At 48.8% G+C, this 21,861-nt stretch overlaps 1 protein-coding gene across 8 annotated transcripts; it reads left to right on the forward strand.

Moving 5' to 3' along the window:
• Positions 1-868: 868 nt before the first annotated feature.
• On the forward strand, positions 869-19,929 carry PYY (peptide YY). 8 transcript variants are annotated; one of them, XM_055579883.1, is made up of 4 exons: positions 869-977; positions 19,179-19,366; positions 19,456-19,536; positions 19,690-19,929. In XM_055579883.1, exons 2-4 carry the CDS (start codon positions 19,179-19,181, stop codon positions 19,712-19,714), a joined length of 294 nt encoding a protein of 97 aa, XP_055435858.1. In that variant the 5' UTR covers positions 869-977; the 3' UTR covers positions 19,715-19,929. The 8 variants fall into 8 exon arrangements, with proteins under 8 accessions (XP_055435858.1, XP_055435862.1, XP_055435857.1 ...); XM_055579887.1 differs by lacking the exon at positions 869-977 and adding an exon at positions 9,131-9,178; XM_055579882.1 differs by lacking the exon at positions 869-977 and adding an exon at positions 18,630-18,777.
• The last annotated feature ends 1,932 nt before the right edge of the window (positions 19,930-21,861 follow it).

The following is a 21,861-nucleotide window of genomic DNA, read 5'->3' on the forward strand; positions in this document are numbered from 1 at the left end:
AACTTCCACGTGTCTCATATCTTTGTGAAATGGGAACTCATTCATGTCTTCATCTGACATACATTTACTGAGGCTTTTCCCTGACCTGGCACTGGGCTGTGGCCAGGATGGAGAGGAATAAGTCAAAGGCATTGCATGTAAGGTGCCCACGGTCGAGGGTCCAGATGGACAGATACCTCTGTCCTCCTGATGCGGGGTGTGGAGGGCTATGCTGTGAGGATCACAGGGAGGGGCCCCGAGCAACTCATGTATGGGTGTATACACATTTATACGTGTGATTTTGTGGAAACTGTGCTGCCACTGAAAGTAAGGATGTGAATTCATTCATTCAAGTATTGCTAGACCCCCACTATGTGGCAGACCCTACTCTAGATACACATATGTCTCTGAAGAAAACAGACAAACCTCTTTCCTCATGGGACCAACATTCTAATAGCATCTTAGTTGGTTCAGCCTACTGTAACATATTACTGCAAACTTAGTGGCTTAAAAAGCAAAATGTAGGGACTTCCCTGGCGGTCCAGTGGTTCAGACTCTGTGCTTCTACTGCAGGGGGTATAGGTTTGATCCCTGGTGGGGGAACAAGACTTCACATGCTATACAATGCAGCCAAAAAGAAATTTTTTTTTTTTTTAATTTCTCATGGTTCTAGAGACTGAAAAGTCCAAGATCAAGGCACTTACAAATTCAGTCTTTGGTGAGGGCCCCCTTCCTAGTTCAAAGAAGGCTGCCTTCTCACTGAGTCCTCACATGGCAGAGAGGGGAGGGAGCTCTTTGGAGTTGCTTTTATAACGGCACTAATCCCATTTATAAGAGCTCCACCCTCATGACTCATGACCTCATCACCCACCAAAGGCCCCCTGACTCTTAATGTGGTCACTGCTGCTGCTGCTGCTAAGTCGCTTCAGTCGTGTTCGACTCTGTGCGACCCGAGAGACGGCAGCCCACCAGGCTCCCCTGTCCCTGGGATTCTCCAGGTAAGAACACCGGAGTGGGTTGCCATTTCCTTGTCCAATGCATGAAAGTGAAAATTGAAAGTCAAGTCGTTCAGTCGTGTCCGACTCTTCGCGACCCCATGGACTGCAGCTCACCAGGCTCCTCCATCCATGGGATTTTCCAGGCAAGAGTACTGGAGTGGGTTGCCATTGGCTTCTCCTAACTCCCTAAATTATGGGGTTTGGAGAGGTTCCGAGTTGATGACAGCATCCATGTGCCAGGAGGGTGGCACACCCCAACTCCATAGAACAAAATCTCTTGCACTTGGGACATGCCAGACCTCGCCCTGTGTACCTCTTTATCTGTGTTCTTTATAACGTCCTTTATAATAAATCAGTATGTAGAAGTAAAGTGTGTTCTCAAGTTCTTTGAGCTCTTTTACCAAATTATCAAACCTGAGGAGGGGGTGAGGGAATTCTCAATTTACAACCAGTTGGCCAGAAGTACAGGAGGCCCAAGACTTGTGATGGTTCTCAAGGGGTATGGGGAGGACATTCTTGTGGGATGGAGCTCGTGAGTTCTGGGTCTGTGTTAACTTCAGGTTTGTTACTGTCAGGATCGAATCGAATTGTTGAACATCCAGTGAGTGTCAGGAGAATCAGAGAATTGGTTGTTGGTACTGAAAACATCCCAGAGGTGGTTAAAACCATAGGGGTAGATGATATCCTTATAGTGGGAACTATATACCCCAGTCTCCCTCCCAGCTTGGGGTGGATGCAACCAAGTTCTGACCACTGGGGTAGGGGCAGAAGGGAGATGTGCAGCTTTCCCATCAAATTTTTAAAAGGAAAATGCTTGCCTTCTACTTCCTCTTTTCTCATTTCCATGAGCTAGAATGGGGATGTGGGGGGATGAATGTTCTTCAACCATGCAGATGGGTGCAACAGTCTTGGGGTAACAAGAAAGAAGGAGTCTGGGCTCCTTGTGGATCAGAGGCATCCACCCTTTGGACTGTCTGCCAGTGTGGACACTTATGTGAGAGAAAATTAAACTTTGGTGGTATTTAAGCTACTGCTATTTGATCTCTATTAAGGCAGCTATATCTTAATTAATGTGTTCACTGTTGATTGATTCAATGACCATTTCCTAGTGCCAACGATATACCAGCCCATGTGAAACATCGTTAATCACAGATACAAGGTCTGAAAATGCTGGGCGATCAGGGAGCTGACTGTCCTTCAATTCACACCGTTTTTAGGACGTGAGTTTCTGCACCAGCAGCACAAGTTTCCTGTGACTGTTGGCCCCTGAGGAGTTTCAGACTCAGACAGGAGGCTCATTCCTAAGAACAGGAGTGCTTCCACGGTAGGGATGCACACAGGGACCCTGGGGGTGGGGCGGGGCTGGAGCCCGGGGCTCCTTACATTATCTTGTTCCAGGATTCACGACACAGGCCAGCATTTAAAAAGTTTTTTAGTTAAAAAAAATGTAACTGTGATTTAAATTATTAAAGTAATGTATATACACCCTATAAGAACATTCAAAGCTATAGATCAGTCAGTTCAGTCACTCAGTTGTGTCGGGCTCTTTGTGACCCCATGGACTGCAGCACAACAGGCTTCCCTGTCCATCACCAACTCCCAGAACTTGCTCAAACTCATGTCCATTGAGTCGGTGATGCCATCCAACCATCCCATCCTCTCTTATCCCTTTCTCTTCCTGTCTTCAATCTTTCCCAGCATCAGAATCTTTTCCAGTGAGTCAGTTCTTTGCATCAGGTGGCCAAAGTTTTGGAATTTCAGCTTCAGCATCAGTCCTTCCAATGAATATTCAAGATTGATTTCCTTTAGGATGGGCTGGTTGGATCGCCTTGCAGTCCAAGGGACTCTTAAGAGTCTTCTCCAACACCACAGTTCAAAAGCATCAGTCCTTTGGTGCTCAGCTTTCTTTATGGTCCAACTCTCACATCCACACATGACTACTGGAAAAACCATAGCTTTGACTAGATGGACCTTTGTTGGCAAACTATAGATAGAAAGTGGATAACATACTGGAGAAGTTCTTGTTTGAAGATAAGCAAGACTGGGACCCTGGGTTTGAAAAACTCAGTTAAAGTTGGGCAATCAGTAAAAGAGATGCAAACATGCCTTATTTATTTCCTTTGGACTTCAAACATATCATGTGCATTCAGGTACCCACCTCTCTCTGGATCTCCTGACTCGAGCTCCCCTTGTCTTTCCTACATAAATCACACTGACAGCCCCACAATCCACCATTACTATTTCCTGTTTCACTAAATGGGCTGAGAATTTAAAGACCCATGTGAAATTCTCCCACACAGAATTACCTTGGTTTGTTAGGACTTTCCCTATTTTACAGTCATCTTTCACACCTAATCTCCCATTTCAGTCATTCCCTTTGTTGAGTCTTTCCAAAGCATTCAATTTAGTTTTCTAGGAACTGATTGTTTATGCACTCACATTTCATTGGTGTGTGTAGTAATAGATTACACTGTTATATGGTATCAGTGAAAGTATACCTGGTATAAACAGCAAGAGAACACACCCGGCTTACTCTTGGTAAACAGACAACTCAGTACAGAGAGAGTCCTGTTTTTTCACACCGAGGGTCAGCAAACTGTAGTCTGTGAACATGTTTTGGTATATCCTGTAGGTCAGGAAAGACTTTAAATTCTTCTTCTTCTTCTTCTTTTTTTTTTTAAATTAAGGTAGAGTTGATTTACAATGATGTGTTAGTTTCAGGTGTACAGCTTGGATTCTTATGAAAGAGAAAAATAAACCTTGGTGGTATTTAAGCTACTGTTATTTGGTCTCTATTAAGGCAAGGCTTCCCTGGTAGCTCAGCTGGTAAAGAATCCACCTGAAACCCTGGTTCAGTTCCTGGGTTGGGAAGATCCTCTGGGGAAGGGATAGGCTACCCACTCCAGTGTTCTTGGGCTTCCCTGGTGGCTCAGCTGGTAAAAGAATCTGCCTGCAAGGCAGGAGACCTGGGTTTAGTCCCTGGATTGGGAAGATCCCCTGGAGAAGGGAAAGGCTACTCACTCCAGTATTCTGGCCTGGAGAACTCCCTGGACTGTATAGTCCATCGGGTCACAAAGAGTCGGACACAACTGAGTGACTTTCACTTTGCTTCACTTCATAGTTGATTTACAATGATGTGTTAGTTTCAGGTGTACAGCTTGGATTCTTATGTCAGAGAGAAATAAACCTCGGTGGTATTTAAGCTACAGTTATTTGGTCTCTATAAGGCAGCTCTGTCTTAACTAATGGGCTTCCCTGGTGGTTCAGCAGTAATGAATCTGCCGGGAATGCAGGAGCCGCAGGAGACGTTGGTTCGATCCTTGGGTTGGGAAGATCCCCTGGAGGAGGGCATGGCAACCCACTCCAGTATTCTTGCCTGGGGAATCCTATTGACAGAGGAGCTTGGCAGGCTACAGTCCATAGGTCGCAAAGAATCAGACATGAGGGAAGCGACTGAGCATGCATTCATCTTAACCAATTGAATCACTGATTGATTCAATGACCATTTCCTAGATGCCCATGATGTGCCAGTTCCACGTGAAACTTCAGGAATCACAGATACAAGATCTGAAATAGCCTCCCTAGCTCAGCTCCTTCTTACTCTTCTCATTGCTCATTCTACTCCAGCCCTACAGGCTTTCTCACCAGTCCTCAAACTGTCAACCTGACTTCAACCTCGGGGCCTTTGCACTTGCTCTTTCCCCCACCTAGAACATTCCTCCTAAGATAGACTCATGGTTTGCTTCCTTACATCCTTCAAATGCCATCTTATGGTGAGGTCTTCCCTGACCATCCAACATAAAACAAGTCCCCTGCACCCAGCACTCTATCCTTACCTGGATTTTTTTCTATAGCACTTATTTTCTCTCTCTCTCTTTTTAAAATTTATTTTAATTGGAGGCTAATTACTTTATAGCACTTATTGAAATCAGACATACTATTAATACATGATTTCTTGTTTATTCGTTTCCTGGGCTAATTTTTAAAAAATGCACAACATGAGATTTGCAAGTTACCTTATACTGGGGCAAAATGAAGACTATAGCCTGGGAGGCAACATTTCAGGTAGCTCTTAGAAACTGCTCCAAAGAGGTAGGAGGGGAAGGTCAGTAAGTATGTGATTTTGGTAAAAAGGGAGTAGATATGATCAAGCACATGTTTTTTTGCAGAAGGTTTCTGTTAGTCACAAGACTCAGTTGTCACCATGAAGGATTTTTCGTGCTTTTCTAGATATAAGGAGATAGGAGAATTGGGCTCATAAAATCGGCTCCTGAAAATATCTAACTATCTGAAGATCTGTTCTGCCAGATTTTCCCAGAGTACAGAGTGCCTCATATCTGCTCCACCCTTAATTCCTTTCCGGGGGGTGTTGAAGGTCAGCAGCTGCAGCAGTACATGATTTAAATCCTTGAAGAGGTAAATGTCAAGTGCAGATGGCAAATGCCATATAGGTGATACCTGCCACTAGAATGCAAACTCCAAGAGAGTATGGATTTGCCTGTTCATTCACTGCTCAGTCCTGGGTGCTTAGAAGAGTGTCTGGCACAGAGTAGGGGCCCAATAGGTGCTCATTGAGTGAGGATTGGTCACTCTTGCTGCATGGCCATTTGCTGTGTTTAGATCCTTGGGCATGAGGTCCTGCCTGAGGGTGGACGGTAGCAGACTAGTGCTGCTCAGTGGTTGGGATATCAGAGAGTCGGGGAGATAGGGGAGGGTGGGCAGGTGGTGGAATATACAAAATTAAGACTTAGGGCAGGGATGGCATGGACTACCCTCTCCTGATGAGTAGCCCTTGAGTCCACTGGGCAAGAGCAATGGTCAACTGGGGTCTAAGACCATGGCCTCCTTGACCCCTAAGGTGGCCTTGCTAGGTGTTCTGAAAATGGGGATCAAGGGAACCCTAGTGATTCTGTCCCTACTTCCCTTTGAGGACAAGTTGGAGGCAGGTGCTGGATACAAGTCTATAATAACAACCATTTGGAAGTTTCTCCACTCACAGATGTCAGTCCCCCATCCTCCAGACATATCTCATAGTGACTGAATCATGGGTCAATGGTGGCGTTGAGAGTGTGTGGGGGACAGCTGAGCCCATTGATCAAGGGCTAGGACATCCTCTCCACTAATCAGAAAGTTAATACTCTTCAATGAGGTAGTGGTGATTAATGAATCAATAGGTTGGTCCTGTAATTGTGGAGTGGCAGTCTGGCTCTTTTCCTCTCTTTTAGTGGTATGGGCAGGTGGGTTGGATGGGGTTGGTAGACCCCATACTTACTTAGCTTCCCTAATTCTACTCCCATACCTGACTCCTAAGCCCCATGGTTATACAAGATAGTAAGCCTTTCTGTCCATCATGATTGGGTGGGCCTCTCCCTGGGGTCAGCCTCAGCCCTTTTCTCTGCTTTGTATCCTGGGTGACCTTGGCTGTTGCTTCCTTACATCTCAGAGCCTTAGTTTCCTCATCTGGAATGTGGGGAGAAACTCAGCTCATTGTGTTGTTGTGCCTGAAATCATGTACTGCCCAGTACACAGTAGGTGCTTAACAAACAGGAGTCTTTCCCTTGCTGGGGATCTTTGACCCTGAGCCCAGTGGAGATTGTAATGGGTTAGGGATGGTGGCATGTTGTTGGGCATTCCTGGCATCACTCAGTCCTGTAAGACATCAGTGCCCAAGTGACCCCTGGATGGAAATGGGGGCACATTGCCTTGCAAGGGGTCTGTATACCAGGCCTGCTGGACCTGAATGTGTATGTGTCAGGCTGGGTGTACAGGTGGCTGACTCAGCTGCTTCTGGGGAGGGGACTGACCTTGGCCTCCTCCCACCCCTCTCCCAACTCTTGAACAGAGGGAGACATAGTGGAGTGTCCAGAGGGGTCCCTCCTCCAAGACTTCACAGACAGCAGGTCAAGAGCCAAGGTTATTGCTCCCATCCTGCCTCCAGTGGAGAGAGATTTTTCCCCCACAGGTCTTGTCACTCCTCAGTTCTCCTCCAACATATTATGAAGCAGGGGCTGAAAAGACTGGCTTTTGGAAGGTGCAGCTACAGGTCCCACAGACTGGAAAAAATATTCTGGCCTCCTGCCTGCATCTCCTCTCCCCCACCATGGACAGGCTAGAAAAGACAGAATGCCAACCCTGGTCCTAGGGGTCTTCCCAGGAATCTAGACCGAATGGTTGACTTCCTCAGGAGGCTACACCTGCTGGGGGAGGGCTGTAGGGTGAAGATGGGGTTCTGACTAGGCATCCTGTCCAGAGGTACCCTGAGTACAAGTGTGGGGGCTCCCTCCTCGGCTCCTTGGAGGTGGAGATATCATGTACCGTCTGAGTATAATCACAGCGATCTGCTGTGGGGTCGGGGGAGGAAAGAGGAAGAGCCCCCCTCCCTTCAACTCCCCTCCCCTTTCAGACCAGGATATAAGCCCCACACGGAACGCACTGAGCTGAGAAGGCCACAGCCCCACCTGTAGAAGTCCAGCCCTTCGGACTCCTCTGGCCTTCTATCTCCTGACCACTCTGCCTCTGGAGCTGTCGCTGTGAGTGGCCTGGGATCCAGCAATGGTCTGGTCGGGGGATCCCAGGCTAGTTCGTGGGGAAACTGAGGCTAGCAAGGTGGAAACGGACTGAGTGGTGAGAAGCTGGTTTGGAAGGGGGTCAGCGGAAGTGGGAAGGAGAAAAGCCGGGGAGTCCCTGCTGCCAGCATAGTCTTTTTCCTCCATCTGCCCTTCTGGGTAAACATGTGGAGGCAGGCAGGGCTTATGCCCTTTTAACAGATGAGGAAACTGAGGCCAGAGATGGTGCAGTGCCTGAGAACACACAGCCAGCAGGTGGCTAAGCCTTGGTCGGGAACCAGCGCGACCAGACAGGTCGCTGAAGCTTGGACCAGATGGCAGCCTCAGACTCCCGCCTCAGGAGTAGTTGCTCTAGCTGAATCTAGTGCCCCTCTCCAGATGATGGTGGGGCGCAGATCGTGGCCCGCCATGGCCACAGTGCTGCTGGCCCTGCTTGTCTGCCTGGGAGAACTGGTTGACTCCAAACCCCAGCCTTCAGATGAAAAAGCCTCACCGGATAAGCACCACCACCATTTCTCGCTGAGCCACTATGCCAAGCTGGCCAATCGGTAGCGTGAGCGAGTGCGCGGGGTGGGCGGGGCAGGGTCTACGACAGGGGCGTGATCACTCATGACCTCGCCCTTCTCTGGCCCCGCCCCACAGACTTGCGAATCCTAAACTCTTAGAAGCTTTCCTCTCCAAATGGATCAGTGATCGCGGAAATCGCTCAGTCAAGTAGCGGTAAAAGTGCCCCGCCACATGGCTATCCCCTGGAGCGCGGCCTGATCCTCCTGCCACCCTAGCCCCGCCACCTAGTACTTTCCCCCAGTCTCATCTACCCAGATCCGACGCCGAGCTTGGTTCCTTTCCTTTCCCTCCTGCAGGCCAGAGCAGCCTAACTGTGGTGAAGACCGCCACGGCCTCCAGAGAGAAATATGCTAAGACACCGACCCCATTTCCATGTTTGCTCTTGACCCCGGAACCTGGATTCTTCTCCAGGCTTGCTGTGTCTGAGGAGTGTGTCCCTTCCCTTGGGCTGGAGGGCTGTGAATGGTCCTTCCTTGTTCCCTAAATAAAGTGCAAATTTCTTTGAAATGGAAAGTGTGCTTATCTATTTGCTTTACCTAATCCTTCGTGGAGGTGGCATCCAGGTGGGAGTTGTAGGGTGGAGGGGAGGATAGAGTTGAGAGGGTAGAAGATGATGCCTAAGACAAAAGGAGCTGGAGGTCAGGGCTGGGGCAGAGTTCAGGCTGGGTCTCTCTCTGCTCTGAGCTAAGAGAAAATGCTACCGCCTTGCAAGGGGAGTGCATGGCACCCAGACAAGGGTCCTCTGGCGCTCTAGTCAGGTGGGGTGGGGGCAGGTTGAAAGTTCTTCCAAAGGGTTAGGAAGGAGCAGGAAGAATTGCTGCTGGAGGGTGAAGGGTGTGGAAAGGAGCAGGCTAGGCAGCCCAGGAGAGTAGCTGGGGACAGAGCTGCGCCATCCCCCAAAGAGGGAAGTGTCTGGAGAATGGGCTTGGTACCAACACCCCAGATTACCCCTGCCCAGGCAATAGGGGTGTTGGAAGTGACCCCTTCCCCCAGCAGGAGCAATGGGAGTGTGGAGGCCGCCTTTTCTCTCCGCTGCCACCCTCCCCTTTCTGAATTCACACTCAAGAGGTAAGTCACCAAGCATGGTGTCCTGGGGACAAGGTCATGAGAGAGATGCCCTCCTGAGGTGACTCGGAGAGGAGTCTCAAGCTGGCTCTGCCATCACGGCAGGAGAGACCCCTGGTCAGACACCACCTGCCTTGGGGTCTCTGGGCTCTACCACCTTCCCTTCCCTGCACTGCCTTCTAGTCTCCCAGAAGGTAGGGTGGAAGGGGGAGATGGAAGCAGGTCGAGGGCCTGGTCAGGTCACAGGCCGTGTAGACTCCAATGCTCTAAGCCTTTGGCCTGGCCGCTCCCCCTGCTGTAGATCACTTTTCCTCTCTTCATTCTGGAGATCAGTTTCAGGGTAGTGGCTACCTCCTCCTTGAAGCCTGCCCTGATTACTTTGAAAGGTAGAGTTAGTTCTTTTCTCTGGTTTCTTCTTCCTAAAGCATTCCACTATCTGAGACCCATTTCCTGCCATTATTCCTCTGTCTTCTTTCCTCTACTCTAACCAACCCCTAAAACCACTCCATGCCATGGCTGCCTCAAGTTTTGGTTCATTTTGTGGTGGAGGCGTGGGATGATGTGAATCTGTGTTGGTGTCCGTGGTTTTCTGTCTGTTGGTCTGCATGTAAGAGCTGTGGTCAGTTTGAGGCTTGCAGATGAGAACCCTGGTATAAATTATATAACCACGGACAATTTCTGCCCAGCTTGACATGGGTTTGCCTCAAGTCCACTGTGGGGAGTGTTGAGAGGTGGTTAATCCATTGCTGATCAGATTTAACCAATATTAAGGGTCAGAGGGAAGCTTAGATGTAATATTGATGACGATAATATCAATAGCTACCTTTTTTTTTTTTTTTTTTTTAAAGCACTTGCTGGGAATTCACTGGTGGTCCAGTTGTTAGTACTTGGCATTTTCACTGCAGGGGCCTAGGTTCGATCACTGGTCAGGAAACTAACATCCTACACGCTGTGCAGCTCATCCAAAAAAAGAAACAAAAAACACTTACTGATGTGCTGCTGCTGCTGCTAAGTCGCTTCAGTCGTGTCCAACTCTGTGCAACCCCATAGACGGCAGCCCACCAGGCTCCCCTGTCCCTGGGATTCTCCAGGCAAGAACACTGGAGTGGGTTGCCATTTCCTTCTCCAACGCATGAAAGTGAAAAGTAAAAGTGAAGTTGCTCAGTCGTGTCTGACCCTCAGCGACCCCATGGACTGCAGCCTACCAGGCTCCTCCGTCCATGGGATTTTCCAGGCAAGAGCACTGGAGTGGGGTGCCCTTGCCTTCTCCGACTTATGTGCTAGACACTAGCTATTTGTTTTACATACATTATATTGCTAGGGTATTGATCTGATTTTAATAATTGAGACAGAATTAAGAATGACTTAAACAAGAAAGTATTTTATTTTTCTTATATAAAATGCGAGTAGTATCCAGGGAGCTGGCAGCTCTTCTCCATTGGGAATGTCCAACAGCCCAGTTTCCTATTCTGCGGCTTCCGTATGCCTTCATCTACAATGAATGAAGATGGCTCACCTGGTCCACAATCACTGTATCTGTATTTTAGCCACCAGGGAGGGAGCAAAGGAGAAAGGGTATGTGTGCTGCTTACTATGCTGTGTAGCAAGTAAACCTAAAACTTAGTGACTTAACCATTGTATTTCACTCATGATTCTGTGGGTCAGGATTGAGAAGGACCTGACTAGGCCATTGTGACTCAGAGTATCTCATGCAGTAACTGTCAGAAGCTGTCTGGGTCTGATACCCAAGAAGGCTCATTCACATGTCTGGTGGGTTCTGGTGGGTGTTGGCTGGGAGCTCAGACTGACACCTACATGTGTCATCTCTAGCCTGATGTCTTGGGGTTGGACTTACAGAACAGTGGCTCCTAGAGCTAGTGGTCCAAGAGAATCAGAACGTTGACTGCCTTGCTGTATTAGTTTGCTGGGGCTGCCATTACAAAGTCCCACAAACTGGTGGTTTCACAACAGTTCTGGAGGCTGGTGTTGGCAGGGTTTGTTCCTTCGGAGGTCTGTGAGGGAAGGATGTGTGCCAGGCTTCTCTCTGTGGCTTCTAGATGGGGGTCTTTACCCTGTGTCTCTTCACATCATCTTCCCTGTATGCCTGTCTGTTTCTGTGTCCAAATTTCTCTTTTCGGAATGACAATAGTCATGTTGGATTAAGAGTTCACTGTACTGCAGTATAGGGAAGTGAAGTCACTCAGTCATGTCCTACTCTTTGTGACCCCATGGACTGTAGCCTACCAGGCTCCTCTGTCTATGGGATTTCCCAGGCAAGAGTACTGGAGTGGGTTGCCACTTCCTTCTCCAGGGGATCTTCCTGACCCAGGAATCAAACCCGGGTCTCCCGCATTGTAGGCAGACGCTTTACCATCTGAGCCACCAGGGAAGTACCTCACCTTAATGAATGACATCTGCAATGATGTTATTTCCAAGTAATGTCACATTTCTGAAGTACTGTGGGTTAGGATTCCAACACATGAATTGGAAAGCGAGGAGAGCAAAACACACTTTAATTCATAATAATTACCTTTTGTGACCTGGCCTCAGAAGTCACAAAGCATCTTTTTTTCTTTAATTACTTATTTATTTGGCTGGGCTGAGTCTTAGTTTCGGCTAGCAGGATCTTTGATGTTCATTGCAGCATGCTGAGGGCTTACCAGATGGAGCAGTCATTAAGAATCTGACTGCCAATGCAAGAGCTATAGGAGATGTGATTTCTATCCTAAGGTTGGGAAATCGCCTAGAGAAGGACATGGCAACCCACTCCAGTATTCTTGCCAGGTTAATTCCATGGACAAAGAAGACTGGAGGGCTACAGTTCATAAGGTTGCAAACTGAGCATGCATGCAGCAGGCAGAATTTTTTTTCTAGTAGTGGCATGTGCAATCTTTAGTTGGAGTGTTTTATTTGGGGCATGTGTGTTCTTTAGTTGGGGCATGCGAAGACTTAGTTGCAGCATGTGGGATCTAGTTCCCTGACCAGAAATCCAACTGCAATCCCTTGTATTGAGAGTGCTGAGTCTTAGCCACTGGACCACAAGGGAGTCCCTGGCCAATTGTCTTTTGTATATTTCAGAATTTATATAAATACTTAATTTTCTTAAATCCAACTAGGTAGAGCTCACTTACAAATTAACCTCAGCAATGTTCTCCAAAGACATCTACTGAGACATACATATATCCAGGCAGACACAAGGAGAGATCTCACTGTTCCATTTTCTAAACTTAGTCATGAAGCAGCTATCACAATATGACTCACTAGTTGTAAATAATAATCGGAAGAAGTTAAATTTAAAATAATTTTTTCTCTCCTCTTTTCATTTTTTTTCTCAGTCTCAGAAATCAGAGATTATCTAGACAAGATACTTTATCCTGAGAGCTCTGGTCTCAAGGTACAGGGAGAGAAAATCAGGGTCTTCTAGTAGGACTTACTCCCTCAGGGTCAGAATTCTAGACAGATATATTTTCCCCCTTCAATCTGGCTTTATCTGCTGGTTGGGAATTAAGCAGGGGTAGGTTAAAGTTCAGCTAGCATTATGTACTCAATTGGCATCATTGAAGGTTCATAATTTTCATAGATAGCCCCTTTACTTTCTTTTTAATGGTTTTGTAAAGTTGGTTAGCCTGTGTAACAAGACTGTGTGTAACTCAGACCAACCTAAGTTGTGCCTTTTGCCTAGAGTAGCCATATCCTCTAAGTCATCTAAAAATGTGAAGTCAAGCAAAGGCTCATTATGGTGGTTAGAGAATGATTCAGGTGTCAAACCAGAATGCGGCTTAAAGGTTTTTTCATATCTTTCATAATAGTCCAAAATGGATTTGTATGATCTCTGTTTGAGCTGCTGAATCTCTGTCCAGTCTACAATTTGGGGGGAAAGCTAAGTTTGAGAAATTTCTGGCTAATTCCTTGCATTCAGTGCGAGTTTGTGGTTCAAAATCCATTAAGGGGTGTTTCCATCCTGCTTTCTTTCTTTATTCCCTTGCTTTCTGATGGCTTCTCTGATGGTTCAGCAGGTAAAGAATCTTCTTGCAGTGTAGGAGACACAGGAGATATGGGTTTGATCCCTGGATTGGGAAGATCCCCCTGGAGGAGGCAATGGCAACTCACTCTAGTATTCTTGCCTGGAAAATCCCATGGACAGAGGAACCAAAGGCAGTCCATGGAGTCGCAAGGAGTCAGACATGACTGAGCGACTAACACTTTGCTTTCAGAAAATAACAGATGTATTAACTGAAAACCTAGGCTCGTAAGTCAGGATGGTTAACTGAATTCCTTATTATATATATTAAATATAAATTCCTTAGCAAATCTCAATGGATCCTGACTTGGATTGGGAAATTCCTTAACTAAGGTTCTAAGTTCTGCTTGGTCCAGAATGTGTACATAAGCACCAAGAATGGTTTATCTCTTGCTATAATAGGTTTCTTCTTAAAGGGAGCTACAATCACTTCTGATTTTTTTTTTTTTAATCCTCCTTTACTAGAAAAGGGAACAGCAAGAGGCGAAAGAGTTGGAAGAGAAACAGAGATAGTGTCTGGGACAGGCAATTCAGATAGAAGAGCATATGTGGGAGGAGCAGAGGGAGAGGCAGAGTCAGAGTGCTAGCATCCTTTTCAAGTTCTGATATAGTTTCAAGCAGTTAATTGTTGATTTCCTGCAAAGAAGTTACTGTATCATTTCTCTTTGAGAATCTTCTAGGTACCAATCAAAGTAAGCATTCCATTCCATCTATTTGATCCTAGGCCTTTTCTAACTGTGTGCCCCCAAAATAGTGATTTTGGAATATCTGAAAACTCCAATTTGGCCATTAGGTTGAGATCTCCTTTAGTATAATTTTCCAATTAATTACATACTTGTAACTGTGAGTTTTGTACATACATAACTCTGGCTGGGGTGTTAGAGACTGGCTTTCTGATGCCCTTGTTTCTGTGTTTGAGAGGCTCTATTTCCCATTTTTAAAATTGAATTTATTTGTCAGGGACAAAATTTGCTAGTGAAATTGTGTGATGGGCCAGTGTGCTGCTTGTGAGCATAACTCCTGCATGTGTCACCCTACCGTGTTTCAGTCCTCTTGCACGTCTTAGTTTCTCCTTTTGGTGGTCTAAAACCAGCATGGGTGCTCAGATCACTGAATGTCCAATTCTTGTTTGTGACCTCCAATGAGCAAATATTTTAATTAATGAATGCGGTTTCCCTATGGGACCACTGCACGGTATGAGGGCTCTGCCTCCACCACTCCTGTAAATTTCTCAGTCTCCATAACCGGCTGGAAGGAGTCTTATCCCTTTTCTTTGGAGCTTTCATGTAATATTTTCACTTTTATTCCAACAAATTCTATTAAGGCAGTCAAGTGGAGAAAAAGCATCAGATCAGGCTCTTACCTCACCACTCAGCACAGACCGCTCAGTTTCTTACAACTGAGCAAACCCTGGCATCCCTCCCACCCCACCTCACCAGTATCCTTCACTGGAGTGGGGCAGGTACCTGTTGCTCAGTCGTGTCTGATTCTTTGCGACCCTATGGACTGTATAGTCCATGGAATTCTCTAGGCCAGAATACTGGAGTGAGTAGTCTTTCCCTTCTTTAAGGAAAGGCTGGGATCAAACCCAGGTCTCCCAAATTGCAGGCAGATTCTTTACCGGCTGAGCCACAAGGGAAGCCCAGGAATACTGGAGTGGGTAGCCTATCCCTTCTCCAGCGGAACTTCCTGACCCGGAAATTGATCCGGGGTCTCCTGCATTGCAGGAGGATTCTTTACCAACTGAGTTATCAGGGAAGTCCTAGATACCTGCTATGCACTGCTAAATAAAACTCAGGATCATCAACCAATATGGCAGATCTGAGAACCAGGAGAGACTTACCCAAATTAGTCTGAACTCTCCAAGGAGGCAGATGGGCACAAGGGACCTCTGCTGGTATGAGGGCTCTGGATCCTCACAGAGTTCAGGCAAAGGACAGAAATCCACTCTGGGTCCCTTCCTCATGGTTCCTGTAACAGCTGACTTATTGAAAAATGTAAATGTGAGTTTCGTGAGTTAAGTTTTATTTGAGGCAGCATTTCCGATAGCTCTGAAAAACTGCTCCAAAGAAGTGAGTGTGTGTGTGTGTGTGAGAAGGTCTGTATACATGTGAATTTGGTGAAGGGGGAGTACAGACAGTCAAGCATGTATTTTTTGACAGAAAGTTTCTGCTAGTCACAAAGGGCAGATGTTACCACAAAGGACTTTAGTGCTTTTCTAGATATGAGGAATTGGTCTCATAAAATCGGCTCCTGAAAATATCTATCTGAAGAACTGTTCCGTCAGTTTTTCCCTGAGCACAGAGTGCCTCACTTCTGCTCTCCACCCTGAGCTCCTTTCAGGGGGTGTTGAAAATCAGCAGCTGCAGTAGCACATGATAATCCTTGTAGAGGTAGATAGCAGGCGCCAATTTGTAATTGACATCTGCCACTAGAATGTAAACTCCACGAGGGTATGGATTTTGCCTGTTTGCTCACTGCTTGGTCTCTGGTGCTTAGAAGAGTGTCTGGTTCATAGTAGGGACCTAAGAAGTGCTTGTTGAGTGAGGACCGACCACTCTGGCTACCTGGCCATGTGCTGTGTGTAGACCCTCGGACATGAGGCCCCACCTGGGGGTGGAAGGTAATGTTAGTGCTGCCCAGTGGATGGGATATCAGAGAGAGGCCTTGTGTGGGGGAGGGGGGAGGGTGGGCAGGTAGTAGGATATATGAAATTAAGACTCTAGGGATGAATGGCATGGGCTACCCTCTCCTGATGAGTAGCCTTTGAGCCCATTGGGCAAGAGCAATGGTCAACAGAGGTCCAAGTCCATAAGCCTCCTTGACCCCTAGGATGGCCTTGCTAGGTGTTCCGAGAATGGGAATCAAGGAAACCTCAGTGTTTCTGTCCCCACTTCCCTTTGAGGACAAGTTGGAGGAAGGTGCTGTTCCCAAGTCTACAATAACAGCTATTTGGAAGTTTCTCCTCTCTCAGATGTCAGTTCCCCACCATCCAGACAGGTCTCATAGCGACTGAATCAAGTGTCAATGATGGTGGGTGTGTGAGTTGGGAGATAGCTGAGCCCACTGATCGATGGCTGAGACATCCTCTCCACCAATCAACAAGTTAATACACTCTTCAATGAGGGAGTGGTGATTAATGAATCAATTGGCTGGCCCTGTAAATGTGCACTGGGAGTCTGGCTTCTGGCTCACCCTGAGGGACCTCTTCTTGTCCCATTTGCTTTCACTCTAATAGTAGAAGGGAAAGTGATTTATTGAGAGGTTGAACCTGAATCTGGGCCTTTGCCCATACCTTCTTAACTTCTGCCATCTACCCTCAGACACCACCCTCCCCAAGATGTCAGGGGGTTCCAGGGATGCCACAAATTCCCTGTGGGCATCTCACAGCTCATGTCATCACTCTCTGCTTTGGTCAGAATGCTACAAACATCCTGTCACCACCCTAGCTGGTGCTGCGGTATTAGCAGAGCCCACAGCCCCTGGCTCAGATGTCCCTGACCCCTCTAGCCTGCAGGGTCCTTGTCTAGACCTTGACCCCTGGGGCTGTAGCTGTCCTCACCAGCTCTGGCCACCCTCTCCATCACTACGGTGAGCACCTGTCTTTGTCTTCCCAAGGCCTCTGGAAGAGTGGAGTTCTTTTATTTCTGCTGTTTCCTCTCCAAACTGGACACAGGCTTGTTCCCATGTTTTTGTCTGTCCCTGTGTTGTGGGAACTACTCCAGTTGGGGCTGCACAAGGATGACAGAGTATCTCTGCCCTCAGATGGGGGCTCCCCAGTGAAACTGCTGCTCCTCTCACCATAGACAGGGAATCCCCAAGGATGTGACCTGGGATTTCTGGAGAACAGGGTTGGGCCTCACCCTTTAGACATGACTTCCTAAGAAAAAAGATTTTTCTCCCCGCACTGAGGATGGGGTTCATGTCCCCTCATCCTTAGGGCGTCTTCCACATCCATGCTCAGTGTGCCCACCTTGCCTTTCTTGGGATGTGTGGGGCCCAGAGGGCCCAACTAGCTGATAAGCAGCCATTTCCGGACAGTACAGGTGACTGAACCCATAAAAAGGTGATTGAGAGAGCTGTGGGCTCCACTTCCAGAGAGAGCTCTAAAAATAACACCCTTGGCCATCTGTCCTGAGGGTAGAAGGGCTGGCCCAGAACTAGGGGCCTGAATAAGAGGGTCCCTCCTGTTCTCATGGGCTGATGCGAAGTCTGGAAGCACTGGAGGATCCAGCTAGGGCAGAGAAAGGGAGCTGGAAATGTTCATTGCAGACTTCCTTGTAGCACTCTTTTTTTCCTGTCGGAGGCAGGTGGGTCTGATGGGGTTGGTAGACCCCATACTTACTTAGCTTCCCTTCCCCTCCTTGCACGCCTGACTCCTAAGCCTCACGGTTGTCTGAGATAGTAAGCCTTTCTGTCTATCATGATTCAGTGGGCCTCTCCCTGGGGTCAGCCTCAGCCCTTTTCTCTGGTTTGAATCCCGGGTGACCTTGGCTGTTGCTTCCTTACCTCTCAGAGCATTAGTTTCCTCATCTGGAATGTGGGGAGAAACTCAGCTCATTGTGTTGTTGTGCCTGAAATCATGTACTGCCCAGTACACAGTAGGTGCTTAACAAACAGGAGTCTTTCCCTTGCTGGGGATCTTTGACCCTGAGCCCAGTGGAGATTGTAACGGGCTAGGGATGGTGGCATGTTGTTGGGCATTCCTGGCATCACTCAGTCCTGTAAGACACCAGTGCTCAAGTGACCCCTGGATGGAAATGGGGGCACATTGCCTTGCAAGGGGTCTGTATACCAGGCCTGCTGGACCTGAATGTGTATGTGTCAGGCTGGGTGTACAGGTGGCTGACTCAGCTGCTTCTGGGGAGGGGACTGACCTTGGCCTCCTCCCACCCCTCTCCCAACTCTTGAACAGAGGGAGACATAGTGGAGTGTCCAGAGGGGTCCCTCCTCCAAGATTTCACAGACGGCAGGTCAAAAGCCAAGATTATAGCTCCCATCCTGCCTCCAGTAGCAAGAGGTTTTCCCCACAGGTCCTGTCAATGTATTATGGAAAAGAGGCTTAAAAGGTTGGCTTTTGGAAGGAGTGGTCATAAGTCCAACAGGCTGGAAAATATGGATCTGGACTCCTGCCTGCATCTCCTCTCCCCAACCATGGACAAGCTAGGAAAGAAGGAATGTCAACCCTGGTCCTAGGGGTCTTCCCAGGAATCTAGACCGAATGGTTCACTTCCTCAGGAGGCTACACCTGCTGTTGGGCTGCTGAAGGGTGAAGATGGGGTTCTGACTAGGCATCCTGTCCAGAGGTACCCTGAATCCAAGTGTTGGGGGGTTCCGCCTTGGCTCCTTAGAGGTGGAGACATCACTTACTGTCTGAAAGTAAGCTCAGCGATCTGCCCCTGGGTGGAGTGAGGAAGGAGAGCCCTCCCCCCTCCAGTTCCCCTCCCCTTTCAGACCAGGATATAAGCCCCACACGGAACGCACTGAGCTGAGAAGGCCACAGCCCCACCTGTAGAAGTCCAGCCCTTCGGACTCCTCTGGCCTTCTATCTCCTGACCACTCTGCCTCTGGAGCTGTCGCTGTGAGTGGCCTGGGACCCAGCAATGGTCTGGTCGGGGGATCCCAGGCTAGTTCATGGGGAAACTGAGGCTAGCAAGGTGGAAACGGACTGAGTGGTGAGAAGCTGGTTTGGAAGGGGGTCAGTGGAAGTGGGAAGGAGAAAAGCCGGGGAGTCCCTGCTGCCAGCATAGCCTTGTTCCTCCATCTGCCCTTCTGGTGGAGGCAGGCAGGGCTTATGCCCTTTTAACAGATGAGGAAACTGAGGCCAGAGATGGTGCAGTGCCTGAGAACACACAGCCAGCAGGCGGCTAAGTCTTGGTCGGGAACCAGCCCCAGACAGGTCGCTGAAGCTTCGGTTAGATGGCAACCTCTGCTTCCCACTTCCAAGTAGGTGCTCGGACTGACTCTAGTGCCTCTCTCCAGATGATGTCGGGGCGCAGATCGTGGCCCGCCATGGCCACAGTGCTACTGACCCTGCTCGTCTGCCTGGGGGAGCTGGTCGACGCCTACCCCGCCAAACCCCAAGCTCCGGGAGAACACGCCTCGCCAGATGAGCTGAACCGCTACTACACCTCGCTGCGCCACTACCTCAACCTGGTCACTCGGCAACGGTGAGAGCGCGTGCGGGGTGGGCGGGGCCGGGCTGCCACCAGGGGCGTGGCCAGATACGACCCCACCCATCTCTGGCTCCGCCCTGCAGGTTTGGGAAACGCGACTTTTCAGAAGCTCTTCTCTCCATACTGCTCTTTCCAGATCGCGAGGACCCGCCGGTCAAGTTGCGGTAAAAGCGCCCCGCCGGACGGCTGTCCCCTGGGGGGTGGCCTGGTCTTCCTTCCACCTTATCCCCGCCGCCTAGTACTTTTCCCCAATCTCGCCTACCCAGATCCGACGCCAAGCTTGGCTCCATATGACTCCTTTCCTTTTCCTCCTACAGGCCAGAAGGAGACTACCTGTGGTGAAGACCCCGACGGCCTCCAGAGAGAGATGTGCTAAGACACCAACCCCATTTCCATGTTTGCTCCCGACCCCGGAGCCTTGATTCCTCTCAGGGCTTGCTGGGTCTGAAGTCCTTATTTGGGGTCCTTATTTCCATTTCTCCGTGTCCCCGTCCCTGGGCTGGAGGCCCAGATCTGGTCCTTCCTTGATCTCTAAATAAAGTGCAAATTTCACTGAACTGGAAATGGTGCGTTTCTACATCTTGTCTCTTGTCCTTCGTGGAGGTGGCATCCAGGTGGGAGTGGAGGGTGGAGGGGAGAGAGCTGAGAGGATAGAAGATGACGCCTGAGACCAAAGGAGCCCGAGGCCAGGGCTGGGGTGGAATGAGGGGCCCTCTCTGCTCTGAACTAAGAGAAAACGCTACCCCCCAGCGTGAGGAGTGGATGACACCCAGACAAGGGTCCTCTGGCGCTCTAGTCAGGTGGGGTGGGGGCAGGTTGAAAGTTCTTCCAAAGGGTTAGGGAGGAGCAGGAAGAATTGCTGCTGGAGGGTGAAGGGTGTGGAAAGGAGCAGGCTAGGCAGCCCAGGAGAGTAGCTGGGGACAGAGCTGCGCCATCCCCCAAAGAGGGAAGTGTCTGGAGAATGGGCTTGGTACCAACACCCCAGGTTACCCCGAGGAGATGTATCACTAACCCCGGGGGCTGTAGTGGCTGGGAGTGGAGATGGGACCCCAGTTGGGGCTGTGGAGGGAGAGTCATTTGTGGGGTGAGATGGGTGTGTGTGCTGGGGGAAGGGGTCACTTCTAACACCCCCATTGCCTGAGCAGGAGCAGTGGGAGTGTGGAGGCTGCCCTTGCTCTCCGCTGCTTCCCTCCCCTTTCTGAATTCACACTCAGGAGATAAATCACCAAGCATGGTGTCCTGGGGACAAGGTCATGAGAGGGATGCCCTCTCCCAGAGGTGGCTCTGGGAGAGGAGCCTCAAGCTGGCTCTGCCATCGGTGGAGGAGAGGCCCCTGGTCAGACACCACCTGCCTTGGGGTCCCTGGGGTTCTACCACCTTCCCTTCCCTGCACTGCCCTCTAGTCTCCAAGAAGGTAGGGTGGAAGGGGGAGATGGAAGCAGGTTGAGGGCCTGGTCAGGTCACAGGCCGTGTAGACTCCAATGCTCTAAGCCTTTGGCCTGGCCACTCCCCCTGCTGTAGATCACTTTTCCTCTCTTCATTCTGGAGATCAGTTTCAGGGTAGTGGCTACCTCCTCCCAGAAGCCTGCCCTGATTGCTTGGGGGTGGAGTTAGTTCTCTCTGGTTTCCTCTTCCTACAACAGTCTACCTTCTGAGACCCACTTTCCATCACAGTTCCTCCTGTCTTCTCTCCTCTACTCTAACCACTCCTCTACTCTAACCATTCTAACCAGTTGATCAAGTCCCCAGGCCAACCCCAGGAGAGGTAGGATGGGACCATGCGATGGCTGCTACAAAAGTTGGTTTATTTTGTGGTTGGAGGTGTGGGAGGATGTGAATCTGTGTGTTTGTCCATGGTCTCCTGTCTGTTGGTCTTTTGGGAGAGCTGTGGTCAGTTTGAAGCTAATAGAAGAGACCCCTTGTATAAATTATATGGCCACAGACAATTTCTGCCCAGCTTGACATGTCTGGTTCACCATAGGTGACATGGGTTTGCTTCAAGTCCATGGGGGATGTGTTGAGAGATGATTAATCCACTGCTGATCAGACTCAACCAATGTTGGAGCTGGAGGGAACCTTAGATGTAACATTAATGACGCCAATATCAATAGTTACTTAAAAAAAAAAGGCACTTACTGAGAATTCACTTGTGGTGCAGTGGTTAGGACTCAGCACTTTCACTGCAGGGGCTTGGGTTTGATCCCCAGTCAGGAAACTAAGATCCTGCAAGCTGCATAACACAGCCAAAAAAAGCACTTACTTATATGTTAGACAATAAGCTAATTGTTTTACATGCATTATATGGCCACGGTATTGATCTGGCTTTTATTATTTTTTTTAATTTTATTTTATTTTTAAACTTTACATAATTTTATTAGTTTTGCCAAATATCAAAACGAATCCGCCACAGGTATACATGTGTTCCCCATCCTGAACCCTCCTCCCTCCCCATTCCATCCCTCTGGGTCGTCCCAGTGCACCAGCCCCAA

Source organism: Bubalus kerabau, chromosome 4 (genome assembly GCF_029407905.1).
Source record: "Bubalus kerabau isolate K-KA32 ecotype Philippines breed swamp buffalo chromosome 4, PCC_UOA_SB_1v2, whole genome shotgun sequence".
Lineage (NCBI taxonomy): Eukaryota > Metazoa > Chordata > Mammalia > Artiodactyla > Bovidae > Bubalus > Bubalus kerabau.

What these genes read in the sequence shown, in the direction of transcription:
- PYY (XM_055579880.1), top strand. Translation starts at nt 19,006, where the DNA reads ATGAGGAAACTGAGGCCAGAGATGGTGCAGTGCCTGAGAACACACAGC. An exon ending in CGGGAACCAGCCCCAGACAG is followed by an intron (nt 19,096 to 19,178) that starts GTCGCTGAAGCT and finishes GCCTCTCTCCAG; the next exon opens with ATGATGTCGGGGCGCAGATC. An exon ending in AACCTGGTCACTCGGCAACG is followed by an intron (nt 19,367 to 19,455) that starts GTGAGAGCGCGT and finishes TCCGCCCTGCAG; the next exon opens with GTTTGGGAAACGCGACTTTT.